The 18708-nt window shown below is 41.8% G+C and overlaps 1 protein-coding gene across 4 annotated transcripts in view; it reads right to left on the bottom strand.

The window, feature by feature from the left end:
* Positions 1-4634: 4634 nt before the first annotated feature.
* The window catches only part of SFXN5 (sideroflexin 5), a 260274-nt gene continuing 246200 nt past the window's right edge, over positions 4635-18708 (bottom strand). For 3 of the 4 annotated variants that reach the window (XR_012222340.1, XM_073555065.1, XM_073555066.1), the window contains one exon: positions 4635-5186. Coding sequence is in view for 1 of the 4 variants with exons in the window: in XM_073555065.1 (XP_073411166.1) it covers positions 5109-5186 (78 nt within the window). In the remaining 3 variants the exon portion in view is untranslated. The remainder of the gene's footprint in view (positions 5187-18708) is intronic. The other variant, XR_012222341.1, reaches the window with a different exon arrangement.

Below are 18708 nucleotides of genomic sequence, written 5' to 3'. Positions count from 1 at the left end.
TAAAGAAACATGGTCCACGTGGAGATCTTGGCCAAGAAAACTAAACCAACTAGTTGTGAAGAGATGCCCTCCATGGGGATATAATGGAACAATGACTATGCATCTCGATGGAAAGACATTTCAGTCCAATGTAATATGAAGAGATATTCACCATCTAGATTGGAAGAGATCTTGACCATTTTAATATCAAGAAAAATTGATCATCCCGATTGAAAGACACCTCAGTACATGTAACCTGAAGAAACATTAACCAACTATATATGAGAACTCATTCTTAGTAACACAAAGAAACAGTGATCATGTAGATGTGAAGATATCTTCTCCTTCTCTCACATGAAGGAAGAAACACTGCCCTTTTTGATTGGAAGAGATCTCGGCCAACAAATCATCAATAAACATTGAGCAACTAAATGTGGAGAAATGTCATCTATGGGAAATATGAAGAAATGACATCTACATGTGAAGAGATCTTGATTAATATAATTTGAAGACACATTGGCCATCTTGGAGTGAGAAGATCTCCTACAATGAAATGTGGAGAACCAACGATCATCTCAATGTGAAGAGATCTTGGCCGCTGTAATACGAAGAGACATTGGCCATCTAGATATGAAGTGCTCTTGCCAAGTGTGATATGATGAAACATTAGCCACCTAGATGCGAAGACATCCCGTCCTGTGTAATATGAAGAGACATTGGCCATCAACATGTCAAGCGTTCCTGCCTACGGTAATCGAATGAAACATTCACCAACCAGATATGAAGAGATCTTGGCCACAGTAATAGGAAGAGACATTAGCCATCTAAGGGTCAGAAGACCTTGTCCTGTGCAATAATATTGATCATCTTGATCCGTGGAGATCTTTTCAGTGAGATGTAGTAAGTCTCACCCAAGTAAGATAAGTAAGCTCTTCAGTAGTCAGTGAAGGTAGGATGAAGTCAAGTAAGATATCATTAATCGAGATATGGAAGACCCACCTTGGAGATGCATACCAATAGTCAAACATAGATGAGATTGATGACCTCCAACTTAGGGGACACAGTCTAAGGAGGTATATTAATAAAGAGAAGTGTACCAGGCCAAAAAAAAAAGAAAAAGTTCAAGAACTGGAGCTTCACTTCCATTTTCCAGCCATTTTTTTAACGAAAGCTAGCACTTGAGGTCATGATTTAACATCTACAGTAGATTAGATCCCCCATCTGCCTGTGATGACTCAGTTTCCTATATCTCTACTACGCGCCAATGGTTTAACCTACAAAATATGTTGAGGATAGAATACATGTTAGTTCTGGACCATAAGTGATCACTGACGCGTGAGAGGAAGTTTTTCCTTCCTACATACAGTAATAAAGATCTTACAAGTGTGCTACGCACATTGTATATGGAGGTGTTTGCTCAATTACAAATATTTAGGCAGTGTTAGTAAGTATCTATCCATATAAGAAAAATTCAGAAAAAGTGGAGAGATTTCTAGATGGGCTTCACGTGGACAAAAGATGCCCCGGCGAGCTCCTACAACCTCCTAGCCTATTCCTACTACTGAAGAGATCCAATAAGTTGTGTATAAACAATTGGCAGATCCAGCTAATGTCGGCTAATACTTTGTCCTCGGTGGTCAAACACATAAGATTAATGGCTATAATAAAAAGCTCCATTTGCTAAAGCCATACTCAAGGTGCCTATTCACCGACAATGGTTGGCAGCCGGACATTTTTTCGGATGAGAGCTTTTCTTCATACTTCCTTATCAACCTGCGAGCTCAGCTTAGCCAAGTGCATGTATTGTAACATGGAGAAGGATGTAGGCAGACGATGGACACCTCTGCCAGCAGTCTACCTCCCGATACTTCTTCCCTAAAATGTTTGCCATTGGGGATAAGTCAGAACACTCTCTACTCATGAGACAGTCTACTGATCCCACTGAGCGGGGTGGACTAACTTTTTCCCAATGTGTATAAGTACCATCAGGGTAAACAATTATTCAGCCACCGGATATTCCCCTCCCAGCTCTCTCAGTCCAGGGGAATAAAGCTGGCCATACATTAAAAACCTCTGGACCGAAACCTTTTTTATCTAACAGTCTCCTGATCCCCTGAATGATGAGCGAGGAATAAATGGCTGCCCAACACCACTGGTGGCCTCTTATACAGTGTCTTGAGAAAGTATTTGGCCCCCTGGAACTTTTCCATCTTTTCCCACATATGCTTCAAACATAAAGATACCAAATGTAAATTTTTGGTGAAGAATCAACAAGTGGGACACAATTGTGAAGTTGAACGAAATTTATTGGTTATTTTAAATTTTTGTGGAAATTCAGAAACTGAAAAGTGGGGTGTGCAATATTATTATTATTCGGCCCCTTTACTTACAGTGCAGCAAACTCACTCCAGAAGACAGTGCAGCAAACTCACTCCAGAAGCTCATTGTGGATCTCTGAATGATCCAATGTTGTCCTAAATGACTAAAGATGATAAATATAATCCACCTGTGTGTAATCAAGTCTCCGTATAAATGCACCTGCTCTGTGATAGTCTCAGGGTTCTGTTTGAAGCACAGAGAGCATCATGAAGACCAAGGAACACAACAGGCAGGTCCGTGATACTGTTGTGGAGAAGTTTAAAGCCGGATTTGGATACAAAATGATTTCCAAAACTTTAAACATCCCAAGGAGCACTGTGCAAGCGATCATATTGAAATGGAAGGAGTATCATACCACTGCAAATCTACCAAGACCCGGCCGTCCCGCTAAACTTTCATCTCAAACAAGGAGAAGACTGATCAGAGATGCAGCCAAGAGGCCCATGATCACTCTGGATGAACTGCAGAGATCTACAGCTGAGGTGGGACAGTCTGTCCATAGGACAACAATCAGTCGTACACTGCACAAATCTGGCCTTTATGGAAGAGTGGCAAGAAGAAAGCCGTTTCTCAAAGAGATCCATAAAAAGTGTCATTTAAAGTTTGCAACAAGCCACCTGGGAGACACACCAAACATGTGGAAGAAGGTGCTCTGGTCAGATGAAACCAAAATCGAACTTTTTGGCAACAATGCCAAATGATATGTTTGGTGTAAAGGCAACACAGCTCATCACCCTGAACACACCATCCCCACTGTCAGACATGGTGGTGGCAGGATCATGGTTTGGGCCTGCTTTTCTTCAGCAGGGACAGGGAAGATGGTTAAAATTGATGGGAAGATGGATGGAGCCAAATACAGCACCATTCTTGAAAAAAACCTGTTGGAGTCTGCAAAAGACCTGAGACTGGGATGGAGATTTGTCTTCCAACAAGACAATGATCCCAAACATAAAGCAAAATCTACAATGGAATGGTTCACAAATAAACGTATCCAGTTGTTAGAATGGCCAAGTCAAAGTCGAGACCTGAATCCAATCGAGAATCTGTGGAAAGAGCTGAAAACTGCTGTTCACAAACGATCTCCATCCAACCTCACTGAGCTCGAGCTGTTTGCCAAGGAAGAATGGGCAAGAATTTCAGTGTCTCGATGTACAAAACCAATAGAGACATACCCCAAGCGACTTGCAGCTGTAATCGCAGCAAAAGGTGGCACAACAAAGTATTAAGTTAAAGGGGCCGAATAATATTGCAAGCCCCACTTTTCAGTTTTTGAATTTCCACAAAAATTTAAAATAACCAATAAATTTCGATCAACTTCACAATTGTGTCCCACTTGTTGTTTCTTCACCAAAATTTACATTTGGTATCTTTATGTATGAAGCATGATATGTGGGAAAAGGTTGAAAAGTTCCAGGGGGCCAAATACTTTCGCAAGGCACTGTATGTCAACAAAAGAATCGACGAGTTAAGATACAACTTCCCGATCCATGACTCCACTGACACTGGCCATTTTGCCGAGCCATATCCCACCTCACATCTGCCAACTTCACAATCCATATGTCCCCTCACATCTGCCAACTTCACGATCCATACGTCCCCTCACATCGGCCATCTTGCCGATCCATATCTACCCTGACTTCGGCCATCTTGCTTATCCATAACTAGATGTTTGACCAGTTCCACCAGAAATTGGTGGGTATGGCCAACTTACATCTAAACTTTATGGCCAGCTTGAGTTGATGCCATATGCTTCTGGCAGGTGGTCATTTCTCATGGGAACTGAGATTGGGAGCATACGGATATCCAACATGCTTGGTCCTTTAGGAGAAAACCGGAACTCTACAATACACATTAGACAGTTGACCAGATCCACCAAAATCATGGAGTTTCTTCTTGGATGTGCGCACAGTTAGACTTCATGTTGACATTTCCTGTCTGGATCGTCTATAGTAATGGACGTTGGACTTGATGGCATCAAGTGAAGCCAAAATTTACTTGCTCAAAATACTTATCTTCAACACAACTTGAAGTGAGTAATTAAGGACAGTAAGTGATATTCCTGAACATTTCGGTTAAGCCAATGAATATTATATAATTTTATAATATTCCATTTAATATCAGAGCTAATCTAATCCCGTTAGTAGGAGCCCATGGGACTCCGCGACTGAAGCTAAGGTATATCCAACGAGTCACGTGACCCCAATTCGAGCCTCACCAAAATCAAACTAACATCTATGACGCTGGTGCCAGATACTGAACTAAGTCGTGACATTAAATGGTTTTCCTATATTTAATTAATCATGTTTTGTCAGGCTTAGCATTAATTACCCAACTGGGTCTCGTGACATCATCAAGCGTCTAGAGGTGAAATTATGCCACGTGGCTCCTGTGCCATCAGTCTTCGTGTTAATCACACCGATCATGTTTCGCAGGCTAATTGGATGAATCATTCACTATTCATGCAGCGATTGTGATCGTATGAGAATTTTTTATAATCTATTGGTTTTTATAAAAGTGTCGGTACCACATTATTGTGCCACTTATCATCTCCCCCTTGGCAACGTTAGGACATGAATTAGGTTCCTCCTCTACCTTGGAGAGTTGATAGTTCTGTAATGTGTTAGTTTTCCCCAGCTGTCAGGGACGAGGGAGAGTTCAGGTGTTCCGTCTGTTCCTTGCTTTGTGTAAGTGATGGGGAGGCAGGGAGACTTTATGCTTCATTGTTCGGTGACGAGGTGACCGAATTTGGCTTACAATCCTTTGTTGTAGACCACCGTCCGAGAGGTGGTGTTCATCGCAATTTCTGGCTCCAATCGTGAGGTCTCAATCTGTTAAAGAGCAAACAGTAACATATCAGTGGTCAAACCGATCGGCAAAAAATACACATTTCAAATATTGGATTTTAGGGGAAAATTTAGGTTAGTTTACTTTACGAATGTGGATTTTACAGAAACATAAAGAGGATAAATATAAGTACAACAACACAACAAAAGTCACTTTTTACACCATTGCTGCTCGTCTGCTCTCAAAGCCTGCATTTGGTTTGGTCACCATGGTTTAGATCCAGGGGCTTGGCTTGATTACAATAACGGGGTGTCTGAACTTCAGTTGTAGTTAAGGGGGTTAAAACATAAGCTGATCACAACGGGTGCATCCAAGGAAGACCCCGTAAAAGTGGCTTCTACGGTACACATGCTTCACTTATACGTGAGAACCAACAAAAACAATAAAAAGATGAAGAATAAAGATGGAAAGAAGAAGGGAAGTCATGGAGGATTGTGGACACTCAATCTTAGAAAAACTAGAAGAGGAGAACCGCCATCAAAAGACTCACAAACACCTTTTGGACTCCAGTTGTTAGTTACCCAAGGATCAAAATATCTCAAAAATCCATCCAATAGCACCAGGTAGATGTGGATTTAAAAAAAAAAAAAAAATATTTCAGATCCCAAGAAATGTGAGCAAACCACTTGACACTTCTGTACGCATTAAGCTGTTCTATGTGGATAGCGCTGTCAAAAGTAAAATCCCCCAACCGTGGGGGGGGGGAGACCAAGGACTTCCAGTGTCAGGGAACCACCCGCCTCACAGGAAGAGTCTCGGCAACCTTTCTTTAATTTGGTGAAGGCTTTATAGGAGCAGGATAACAAGACGGCTCCACGGTAAGTGTTCCAGAAGCAGAACCACTTATTATGGAGGCTAAAAAGACTTTCCCAGAAGGTTTGAATCAATGGATAAGACACCGGATATGCTCTACAGATCCTAGATCTCTAGTCAATGGGATCCACTCATGGGTACACTATTTTTGCAACCGTTTGGGGGTATCTATCACTTTGAAACAAAATTTAATTTTTTCTACGAACATAACATGAACTTTAAGACTTATGCACTGATCGATCATCACCAGTCAAAGTTCTTCCAAAATCTTCATCTCAATCGGCCATGTAAATCGGCTCATACTCTTTAGATTTGACATCCCCTAACTGGCTGTCCATCAGAAATATGGCACAGCCAGAATGTGAGAGGACGAAGCAGTTTTTTTTTTTTTTTCAAGAATACCACGAATTTCCCCTTTCCATGCTTCTCCTCTCCGAAGCCCCCCGAAAAGATTTCCATACGAAAGAGTGGAACAAAGTCCAAGGACCTTAAATGGTCAAGGACCTTTAATGTACGGATCTTGAGGATAGAGATAAAGGCTTCTTGTGTTTGTTGCAGAATAGCTAAAAAGATTTTGAGAGTCGCAGGATAAGAGAGAAGATGTGTGGGATCATTCCTTAATAAAGATATAGAAGGTCTTGGAGAAAGGTCTCTGAAGAAGGTGATATAGAAGGTCTTGGAGAAAGGTCTCTGAAGAAGGTCCGATGAGCAACATCTCAAGACTACAGATGCTTTAGATTGGGTAGACTTGCTCTTGTGTTTGACCACTCAAAACAGGATATTTGGGACTTTATGATTGAAAATAAGTAATTAGTAAGGTCGGGAAGGTCCAGAGTGGAAGGATGTACATTTCTCTATCTCGAAGCCTACCAAGCTCCAACCACTGGATAAGACGGTGACTGAGCGTCTGCTCTATAGAGGTTGTCTGGAGAGATGTTCTGTAAAATGGAAAAAGACTGGAGAGAGAAAACTGTAAATCTGATATCTGATTTTCATCCTTATAGGGCTGATATCAATTTTTTCCATCCTAAAAGAGTAACCGTCCTCTTAATTTTTATCTCATCATTCAATAATGCACATGAAAATAAGCAAATCTATCATATCAGGCAAGTCAGCTTACTTATTTCTGCCCCGGTCCTGATCATTCACTCTCAATTCACAGGTAATATCTGTAATTAAATTGGTCATCATTGAGAAAGTGAACAGTTGGTGCTTCTAAAACTCTACGGAGAGGGGAGGGGTAAGAAGAAGGGAGGGAGGAGAAAGATGTGAGGTCACAGTTACACTTCTCCATAGAAGTTTATAAGCACAAACTGTCATCTCCTATCTCAGGAATGGTCTGTCTTCACTAAAGACCCATTTTTTTCCCAATAATTGAGGATCACGATAATGAGCGATCCCTCCGGGGGGAAAGTAGTAGATTTCTCTATACTATTGATTTATGATTAAAAAAAATATAAATGAGGGTGACTCTTTATAACAGCAGCATTCCTATAAAAAGAGCAGACATCTACAAGAGGAAGCTGATCAGCTCCGTTACTTGTATCGTAAAGACTTCCATTATTTACCGTACTTTATAAATGACTATTGTGAAATGTTTTGATAGAGGCGGCTATAACGTGTTACAGCTAATTATAATTAAGATACATCACCACAATGCAGGAGAGTGTAGGCATCGATCAGTTCTGCTGGTTAACCGTGCAAGCAAACATATGGCTCCGATGTCAGCGCGTCATCCACATACAGCGTGGAAGATTAGCCAAGAGGATCAGGGCACAGTGAAAAATACCGCAATGTAACATATATGGGGGCACTGAAAATAAGAACCCAACAGGCTCATCATTCACTGGCGCAACACCAGACTATCAACGCGCAAGAGTAGTCTACACTTTAAATATAAATTGCATCAGCATAAAAAAGTAGAGCAACAAAGTAATCATTGTATTACCTATCCTGAGTTACATCCTGTATTATACTCCAGAGCTGCACTCACTATTCTGCTGGTGCAGTCACTGTGTACATACATTACATTACTGATCCTGAGTTACATCCTGTATTATACTCCAGAGCTGCACTCACTATTCTGCTGGTGCAGTCACTGTGTACATACATTACATTACTAATCCTGAGTTACATCCTGTATTATAGTCCAGAGCTGCACTCAATATTCTGCTGGTGCAGTCACTGTGAGCATGCATTACATTACTGATCCTGAGTTACCTCCTGTATTATACTCTAGAGCTGCACTCACTATTCTGCTGGTGCAGTCACTGTGTACATACATTACTGATCCTGAGTTACATCCTGTATTATACTCCAGAGCTGCACTCCCTATTCTGCTGGTGCAGTCACTGTGTACATACATTATGGATCCTCAGTTACATCCTGTTTTATACCCCAGAGCTGCACTCACTATTCTGCTGGTGCAGTCACTGTGTACATACATTACATTACTGATCCTGAGTTACATCCTGTATTATACCCCAGAGCTGCACTCACTATTCTGCTGGTGCAGTCACTGTGTACATACATCACATTACTGATCCTGAGTTACATCCTGTATTATACTCCAGAGCTGCACTCACTATTCTGCTGGTGCAGTCACTGTGTACATACATTACTGATCCTGAGTTACATCCTGTATTATACTCCAGAGCTGCACTCACTATTCTGCTGGTGCAGTCACTGTGTACATACATTACATTACTAATCCTGAGTTACATCCTGTATTATAGTCCAGAGCTGCACTCACTATTCTGCTGGTGCAGTCACTGTGAGCATGCATTACATTACTGATCCTGAGTTACCTCCTGTATTATACTCTAGAGCTGCACTCACTATTCTGCTGGTGCAGTCACTGTGTACATACATTACTGATCCTGAGTTACATCCTGTATTATACTCCAGAGCTGCACTCCCTATTCTGCTGGTGCAGTCACTGTGTACATACATTATGGATCCTCAGTTACATCCTGTTTTATACCCCAGAGCTGCACTCACTATTCTGCTGGTGCAGTCACTGTGTACATACATTACATTACTGATCCTGAGTTACATCCTGTATTATACTCCAGAGCTGCACTCACTATTCTGCTGGTGCAGTCACTGTGTACATACATTACATTACTGATCCTGAGATACATCCTGTATTATACTCCAGAGCTGCACTCACTTTTCTGCTGGTACAGTCAGTGTACATACATTACATTACTGATCCTGAGTTACATCCTGTATTATACCCCAGAGCTGCACTCACTATTCTGCTGGTGTAGTCACTGTGTACATACATTACTGATCCTGGGTTACATCCTGGATTATACTCCAGAGCTGCACTCACTATTCTGCTGGGGCAGTCACTGTGTACATACATTACATTACTGATCCTGAGATACATCCTGTATTATACTCCAGAGCTGCACTCACTATTCTGCTGGTACAGTCAGTGTACATACATTACATTACTGATCCTGAGTTACATCCTGTATTATACTCCAGAGCTGCACTCACTATTTTACTGGTGCAGTCACTGTGTACATACATTACATTACTGATCCTGAGATACATCCTGTATTATACTCCAGAGCTGCACTCACTATTCTGCTGGTGCAGTCACTGTGTACATACATTACATTACTGATCCTGAGTTACATCCTGTATTATACTCCAGAGCTGCACTCACTATTCTGCTGGTGCAGTCACTGTGTACATACATTACATTACTGATCCTGAGTTACATCCTGTATTATACCCCAGAGCTGCACTCACTATTCTGCTGGTGCAGTCACTGTGAGCATGCATTACATTACTGATCCTGAGTTACATCCTGTATTATACTCCAGAGCTGCACTCACTATTCTGCTGGTGCAGTCACTGTGTACATACATTACTGATCCTGAGTTACATCCTGTACTATACTCCAGAGCTGCACTCACTATTCAGAGAGCTGCACCTTTATCCCCAGTTGTCCAGGACATGACACTCCTATGGAGGACATAGACATTTTTTGTCACTCAGCACTTTAGTACAATAGTGAGTTCATAGAGGGGTCGGGGTTCTCTGTCCAAGATCCTCATAACTTTTCCAATATGCAGAGAATCCACAGAAATCCTCTGTATTGCTGGAGGACCAGTCCCGCCCTGCATTACAGACACACCTCATTTATATGGATGGATTTTGTGCAATGCCTCATTTGTCCTGTGGAGGCAGTGCAGGGAGATGATGGTGCTCTTACTGCCAGGCTTCTCCATAGAGTACATAGACCATCAGGAACACATTGTAATCTGCAAAATGACAATTCCCGTCTATCAGAATATAAATTGGATTAATCTGTACAGTAAAAGCCACAAAGAGAAAAAAAATAGAAATTACAACTCGAGACGTCAGGAACATAAAAAACGCAAGAGAGAAAATAGATAATGTTGGTAAGTGGTGATAGAGGCGCGGCAGAATATGTTGGCGCTATAGAAATGAACATTATTATTATTACTGTAGAGGATGACCGGCTTACAAAACCGTAAATTCTGGATTATTGGAGGGGGATTGTCTTTCAGCCAAAGAGGAGCGTAAATATTAGAGGGTCTCCTGCTCTGGAGGACTGGAGAGACGTCAGTCATTGATGTGAATGGACTTTGTGTAATACTTAATTTACCCTGTGGAGGTGCTGTAGGGAAACTGAACACATACAGCCAAGTTTCTCCAGTTTTTACTGATCGTCAAGGGATCTAATTTCTCTCAGGACACAACTAAAAGCTGAGAACCCCTTAAAAGAGGATGATTTCTCAGGGGGTCTGTCCTCTGGGATGCGGAGGAGGGGCTCTGCAGCTTGTTGTGCATGCACAGCCTCCGTTCCATCATTGTCTATGGCACTGTCCAGCACCGCTCCACTATTTCCAGCCTTCCTATTGACAACTGGTGGAGCAAAGTTTGAGCAACTCCACTCTATTTCTCAGGGTCCCTGAGGGTCCCAGGGGTTGGACCCCTAGGTCTGGCTGGTGGATAGCTTATTATTTTGGGAATTGCCCTTTAAGTTCCTATCTGTATTCATTATTTGTGATTAGAGATGAGCGAACCCGATGTCACGGGTGAGTCAGGTGTGACAGTCATCCTGGATCCGGCTGTACAAGGTCTTTGGGTTTAGCTCAAGTTCCTTCTTGATTTTTGCATCTCTGTTATGGAGCGATATCCTTCTCCCTCTAGGACCCAACAGCTACCTCCACCTTCCGCTGCTAATCACACCCCTGTGCTGAAGGTTTAAATACACTCAGTTGCTGCAGCATGGTGCGAATGTTAGCTCATACTTGCTTAACTCTTGTTGGAAGCAGTAGCAGTCGGTTAGTGTCTTCCCTGAGGAACCTTAGAGGATTGCTGGTGTGACATTGCAGTTGTCTTCTCAAGCTAAGTCTTTTCTCCCCATCTGTCTTCCTTGTCTGCCTTTAGTTTTAGTGAGAGCTGACTTGTGCCTACCCTGTCCCATCCCTATGTAGGGCCTATCGCTAGGGTCAGGAAGGGATTAGGTTACTGCTCGGCGATAGGTGCAGAACCTATATAGGGACGGTTAGGGTAGACAGGGTGATTTTAGATCTGCCTAGGGGTCCCAACTTCCCCCTTCCCTAGTGTTTTGGCTCCCGTTTCCTCCTTCCCATTGCTGTGCACTTACTTATCCTGCACCCAGCATGACACCTGAAATTTAAAGAGCGGGGTTCATAGCCGTGCTGAACTCTGAACACAGACTGCCCTCGGAATGTTCGGAGTTCCGGGAGAAGAGAGTGAAATTCCAGCTCTAAAGTTGGGGTCTCCATAGACTGCATTGGGATTCGGGGGTCGGGATCGGGTAAAATTCTGGTACCCGAAACAATCTTTAGACTAAAGTCCACTCATCCCTAGTTGTGACCCTATCAATGGAAACTACAATACATTCTAAAAAAAAAAAAAAAATACAACAACCATCAACCAATAAAAGAAGCCAAAAGAAATAAAACCGCCAGAAAAAAACAAACAAAAAACCCATCTATAGATATTTATCTCCCGTAAAACTGTTTAACCTAGTTAGACAAATTAGTTTCAAATTGCAGCAAACAATTTAAGGATTTAAAATATTCAATGTTTGACGAGAAGATTAAAAAAAACAAAAAAAAAAAAAACAGAAAAAAAAAAATAGGGAAAAAAAATGTTCTTGATTTTTTTTTTTTTCAAGCTGCAAAACCAACAAAATATAAGATGGAAGCGCGTCGTACGCGAGGTGCGACATAACCCTTCAGCAAAGCTGTTACCCAGCCACCGGAGCATTATGGGAAACAACACTCGGTTTATTCAAATGCACATATGTCAGCGCGGCACCATATGTCACAGGAAGCTATTTACAGTAATAATTAAATCTTAATCAACGTTTAACCTCTGTAAAATGTTTGAAGGATCTAATCACCCTTCAGACAGCACTAATGAAGGAGAAATAGATAAACATATAAAGGGAGCGGAGCTGCCGCACCACAAACACCGGCACTACTGTACGGGAGCGCTGGAGGATTGGAAGGGAACACATCTCGGGTGTCAGAGGTGTGAGGAGCTAATTCTGTACATCCATCCAGAACAGATGCAGCAGATTTCTCCAGTACCATTATTAGACTCGCGCTCTCCCGCTGATGAATATTAATCCCAGGTACTGATCGCGGGGAGGGAAGGATGCCCAGCTGGCATGGTAAAGGGTTAATGAAGGTCGGAAATAATGAGCACAGGTAGGAGAAGGCGGAGGAGGCAGACATGGAGGGGTCTGCAGACAAAGAATCAGGGAGCCCACTGCCCAGCATTCCCTCCTCTATCTCCGGACCGTACATCTAGGTCTATGTGGCAGTCAGTGGTATATAATCTACATATATCCTGGGGGTCAGTGGTATATATTCTCCATATATCCTGGGGGTCAGTGGTATATATTCTCCATATATCCTGGGGGTCAGTGGTACATATTCTCCATATATCCTGGGGGTCAGTGGTATATATTCTACATATATCCTGGGGGTCAGTGGTATATATTCTCCATATATCCTGGGGGTCAGTGGTATATAATCTACATATATCCTGGGGGTCAGTGGTATATATTCTCCATATATCCTGGGGGTCAGTGGTATATAATCTACATATATCCTGGGGGTCAGTGGTATATATTCTCCATATATCCTGGGGGTCAGTGGTATATATTCTCCATATATCCTGGGGGTCAGTGGTACATATTCTCCATATATCCTGGGGGTCAGTGGTATATATTCTACATATATCCTGGGGGTCAGTGGTATATAATCTACATATATCCTGGGAGTCAGTGGTATATAATCTACATATATCCTGGGAGTCAGTGGTATATAATCTACATATATCCTGGGGGTCAGTGGTATATAATCTACATATATCCTGGGAGTCAGTGGTATATAATCTACATATATCCTGGGGGTCAGTGGTATATAATCTACATACAGTGGGGAAAAAAAGTATTTAGTCAGTCAGCAATAGTGCAAGTTCCACCACTTAAAAAGATGAGAGGCGTCTGTAATTTACATCATAGGTAGACCTCAACTATGGGAGACAAACTGAGAAAAAAAAATCCAGAAAATCACATTGTCTGTTTTTTTTCCCTTTTATTTGCATATTATGGTGGAAAATAAGTATTTGGTCAGAAACAAGCAATCAAGATTTCTGGCTCTCACAGACCTGTAACTTCTTCTTTAAGAGTCTCCTCTTTCCTCCACTCATTACCTGTAGTAATGGCACCTGTTTAAACTTGTTATCAGTATAAAAAGACACCTGTGCACACCCTCAAACAGTCTGACTCCAAACTCCACTATGGTGAAGACCAAAGAGCTGTCAAAGGACACCAGAAACAAAATTGTAGCCCTGCACCAGGCTGGGAAGACTGAATCTGCAATAGCCAACCAGCTTGGAGTGAAGAAATCAACTGTGGGAGCAATAATTAGAAAATGGAAGACATACAAGACCACTGATAATCTCCCTCGATCTGGTGCTCCACGCAAAATCCCACCCCGTGGGGTCAGAATGATCACAAGAACGGTGAGCAAAAATCCCAGAACCACGCGGGGGGACCTAGTGAATGAACTGCAGAGAGCTGGGACCAATGTAACAAGGCCTACCATAAGTAACACACTACGCCACCATGGACTCAGATCCTGCAGTGCCAGACGTGTCCCACTGCTTAAGCCTGTACATGTCCGGGCCCATCTGAAGTTTGCTAGAGAGCATTTGGATGATCCAGAGGAGTTTTGGGAGAATGTCATATGGTCTGATCAAACCAAACTGGAACTGTTTGGTAGAAACACAACTTGTCGTGTTTGGAGGAAAAAGAATACTGAGTTGCATCCATCAAACACCATACCTACTGTAAAGCATGGTGGTGGAAACATCATGCTTTGGGGCTGTTTCTCTGCAAAGGGGCCAGGACGACTGATCCGGGTACATGAAAGAATGAATGGGGCCTTGTATCGTGAGATTTTGAGTGCAAACCTCCTTCCATCAGCAAGGGCATTGAAGATGAAACGTGGCTGGGTCTTTCAACATGACAATGATCCAAAGCACACCGCCAGGGCAACGAAGGAGTGGCTTTGTAAGAAGCATTTCAAGGTCCTGGAGTGGCCTAGCCAGTCTCCAGATCTCAACCCTATAGAAAACCTTTGGAGGGAGTTGAAAGTCCGTGTTGCCAAGCGAAAAGCCAAAAACATCACTGCTCTAGAGGAGATCTGCATGGAGGAATGGGCTAACATACCAACAACAGTGTGTGGCAACCTTGTGAAGACTTACAGAAAACGTTTGACCTCTGTCATTGCCAACAAAGGATATATCACAAAGTATTGAGATGAAATTTTGTTTCTGACCAAATACTTATTTTCCACCATAATATGCAAATAAAATGAAAAAACAAAAACAGACAATGTGATTTTCTGGATTTTTTTTTCTCAGTTTGTCTCCCATAGTTGAGGTCTACCTATGATGTAAATTACAGACGCCTCTCATCTTTTTAAGTGGTGGAACTTGCACTATTGCTGACTGACTAAATACTTTTTTTCCCCACTGTATATCCTGGGGGTCAGTGGTATATAATCTACATATATCCTGGGAGTCAGTGGTATATAATCTACATATATCCTGGGAGTCAGCGGTATATAATCTACATATATCCTGGGAGTCAGTGGTATATAATCCACATATATCCTGGGAGTCAGCGGTATATAATCTACATATATCCTGGGAGTCAGTGGTATATAATCTACATATATCCTGGGAGTCAGCGGTATATAATCTACATATATCCTGGGAGTCAGTGGTATATAATATACATATATCCTGGGAGTCAGCGGTATATAATCTACATATATCCTGGGAGTCAGCGGTATATAATCCACATATATCCTGGGAGTCAGCGGTATATAATCTACATACCGTATATCTTGGGGGTCAGTGGTATATATTCTCCATATATCCTGGGGGTAATTGGTATATATTCTACATATATCCTGGGAGTCAGTAGTATATATTCTCCATATATCCTGGGGGTCATTGGTATATATTCTCCATATATCCTGGGGGTCAGTGGTATATATTCTCCATATATCCTGGGAGTCAGCGGTATATAATCCACATATATCTTGGGAGTCAGCGGTATATAATCTACATACCGTATATCTTGGGGGTCAGTGGTATATATTCTACATATATCCTGGGGGGTCATTGGTATATATTCTACATATATCCTGGGAGTCAGTAGTATATATTCTCCATATATCCTGGGGGTCATTGGTATATATTCTCCATATATCCTGGGGGTCATTGGTATATATTCTCCATATATCCTGGGGGTCAGTGGTATATATTCTCCATATATCCTGGGAGTCAGTGGTATATATTCTACATATATCCTGGGGGTCATTGGTATATATTCTCCATATATCCTGGGGGTCAGTGGTATATATTCTCCATATATCCTGGGGGTCATTGGTATATATTCTACATATATCCTCGGAGTCAGTGGTATATATTCTCCATATATCCTGGGGTTCATTGGTATATATTCTACATATATCCTGGGAGTCAGTGGTATATATTCTCCATATATCCTGGGGGTCATTGGTATATATTCTACATATATCCTGGGGGTCATTGGTATATATTCTACATATATCCGGGGAGTCAGTGGTATATATTCTACATATATCCTGGGGGTCAGTGGTATATAATCTACATATATCCTGGGAGTCAGTGGTATATATTCTCCATATATCCTGGGGGTCAGTGGTATATATTCTCCATATATCCTGGGGGTCATTGGTATATATTCTACATATATCCTGGGAGTCAGTGGTATATATTCTACATATATCCTGGGGGTCAGTGGTATATATTCTCCATATATCCTGGGGGTCATTGGTATATATTCTACATATATCCTGGGAGTCAGTGGTATATATTCTACATATATCCTGGGAGTCAGTGGTATATATTCTACATATATCCTGGGGGTCAGTGGTATATAATCTACATATATCCTGGGAGTCAGTGGTATATAATCTACATATATCCTGGGGGTCAGTGGTATATAATCTACATATATCCTGGGAGTTAGTGGTATATAATCTACATATATCCTGGGGGTCAGTGGTATATAATCTACATACAGTATATCCTGGGAGTCAGTGGTATATAATCTACATATATCCTGGGAGTCATATTCTACATATATCCTGGGAGTCAGTGGTATATATTCTCCATATATCCTGGGGGTCAGTGGTATATAATCTACATATAACCTGGGGGTCAGTGGTATATAATCTACATATATCCTGGGAGTCATATTCTACATATATCCTGGGGGTCAGTGGTATATAATCTACATATATCCTGGGAGTCAGTGGTATATATTCTACATATATCCTGGGGGTCATTGGTATATAATCTACATATATCCGGGGAGTCAGTGGTATATAATCTACATATATCCGGGGAGTCAGTGGTATATATTCTACATATATCCTGGGGGTCAGTGGTATATAATCTACATATATCCTGGGAGTCAGTGGTATATAATCTACATATATCCTGGGGGTCAGTGGTATATAATCTACATATATCCTGGGAGTTAGTGGTATATAATCTACATATATCCTGGGGGTCAGTGGTATATAATCTACATACAGTATATCCTGGGAGTCAGTGGTTTATAGTCTCCATATATCCTGGGGGTCAGTAGTATATAATCTACATATATCCTGGGGGTCAGTGGTATATAATCTACATATATCCTGGGAGTCATATTCTACATATATCCTGGGGGTCAGTGGTATATAATCTACATATATCCTGGGAGTCAGTGGTATATATTCTCCATATATCCTGGGGGTCAGTGGTATATAATCTACATATATCCTGGGGGTAAGTGGTATATAATCTACATATATTCTGGCAGTCAGTGGTATATATTCTCCATATATCCTGGGGGTCAGTGGTATATATTCTCCATATATCCTGGGAGTCAGTGGTATATATTCTACATATATCCTGGGGGTCAGTGGTATATATTCCACATATATCGTGGGGGTCAGTGGTATATATTCTCCATATATCCTGGGGGTCAGTGGTATATATTCTACATACAGGGGTTGTACAAAATAATGGAAACACCTAACGCTTTGGCATCATAATCCTCGAACATGTTATAAACATGCAAACCGTGACATATGGTAATGTTTTGTCGTTGATTATTTGTGATATGTGTATGTAAATTAACTGTTTGTTTTGCATAATTGTAAGAACATTAATGAGAACCTGATACCAATGGCCGACGTCTCGGATTTTCAAAGAGGCCAAATTGTTGGTGCTCGTATGGCAGGCGCTAGTGTAAGAGAAAGTGCCTGAATGCTTGGCGTGTCAAGAGGTACTGTCTCCAAAGTAATGACTGCGTTTGAAAGAGAAGGAAAAACATCCGCAGCAAAGCACAGGTCCAGCCGAAAGTCGCAGTTGACCGAGAGAGACCGTTGGACTCTAAAATGAATTGTGAGAGAGGATCGCAAGACCACGGCTCCGAAAGTCACTGCTGAGCTGAATGAACACCTACAGAACCCAGTTTCCACGAAAACTGTTCGTCGGGAGCTGCACAAATCTGGATTCCACGGAAGAGCTGCAATTCGAAAACCGCTGCTCTCAATGACAAATGTTTCAAAGTGTTTAGAGTGGTGTAGAAACCTCCAGAATTGGTCCCTCAAGCAGTGGAAACATGAGATATTCTCAGACGAATCATCGTTTACCCCATTTCCGACCTCCAGCCGAGTGTACGTTTGGAGACAGCCGAAAGAAGCATTCCATCCAGACTGCCTTCTCCCAACCGTAAAACATGGGGGAGGTTCTGTGATGATCTGGGGTGCTATTTCATGGAGATCCACCGGCCAATGATATCCTTTCAAGGACAAATTAACAGCCGAGATTATTTAGGCATTTTGGGCGACCAAGTGCATCCTATAGTTCAAGCACTGTTCCCGGAGGGGAACGCCATCTTTCAGGATGATTATGCACCAATTCATACAGCTAGAATCGTTAAAGCATGGCACGAGGAACATTGTTATGAAGTTGAGCATCTCATCTGGCCCCCACAATCCCCAGACCTCAACATTATTGAGCATTTATGGCCGATTTTAGAGATTCAAG

The sequence above is a fragment of the Dendrobates tinctorius genome, unplaced genomic scaffold (genome assembly GCF_039654945.1).
Source record: "Dendrobates tinctorius isolate UK_male_01 unplaced genomic scaffold, ASM3965494v1 ptg000216l, whole genome shotgun sequence".
Classification (NCBI taxonomy): domain Eukaryota; kingdom Metazoa; phylum Chordata; class Amphibia; order Anura; family Dendrobatidae; genus Dendrobates; species Dendrobates tinctorius.
Note: the sequence above shows the minus strand (reverse complement) of the source record. Positions and strands in the feature narration are given on the sequence as shown.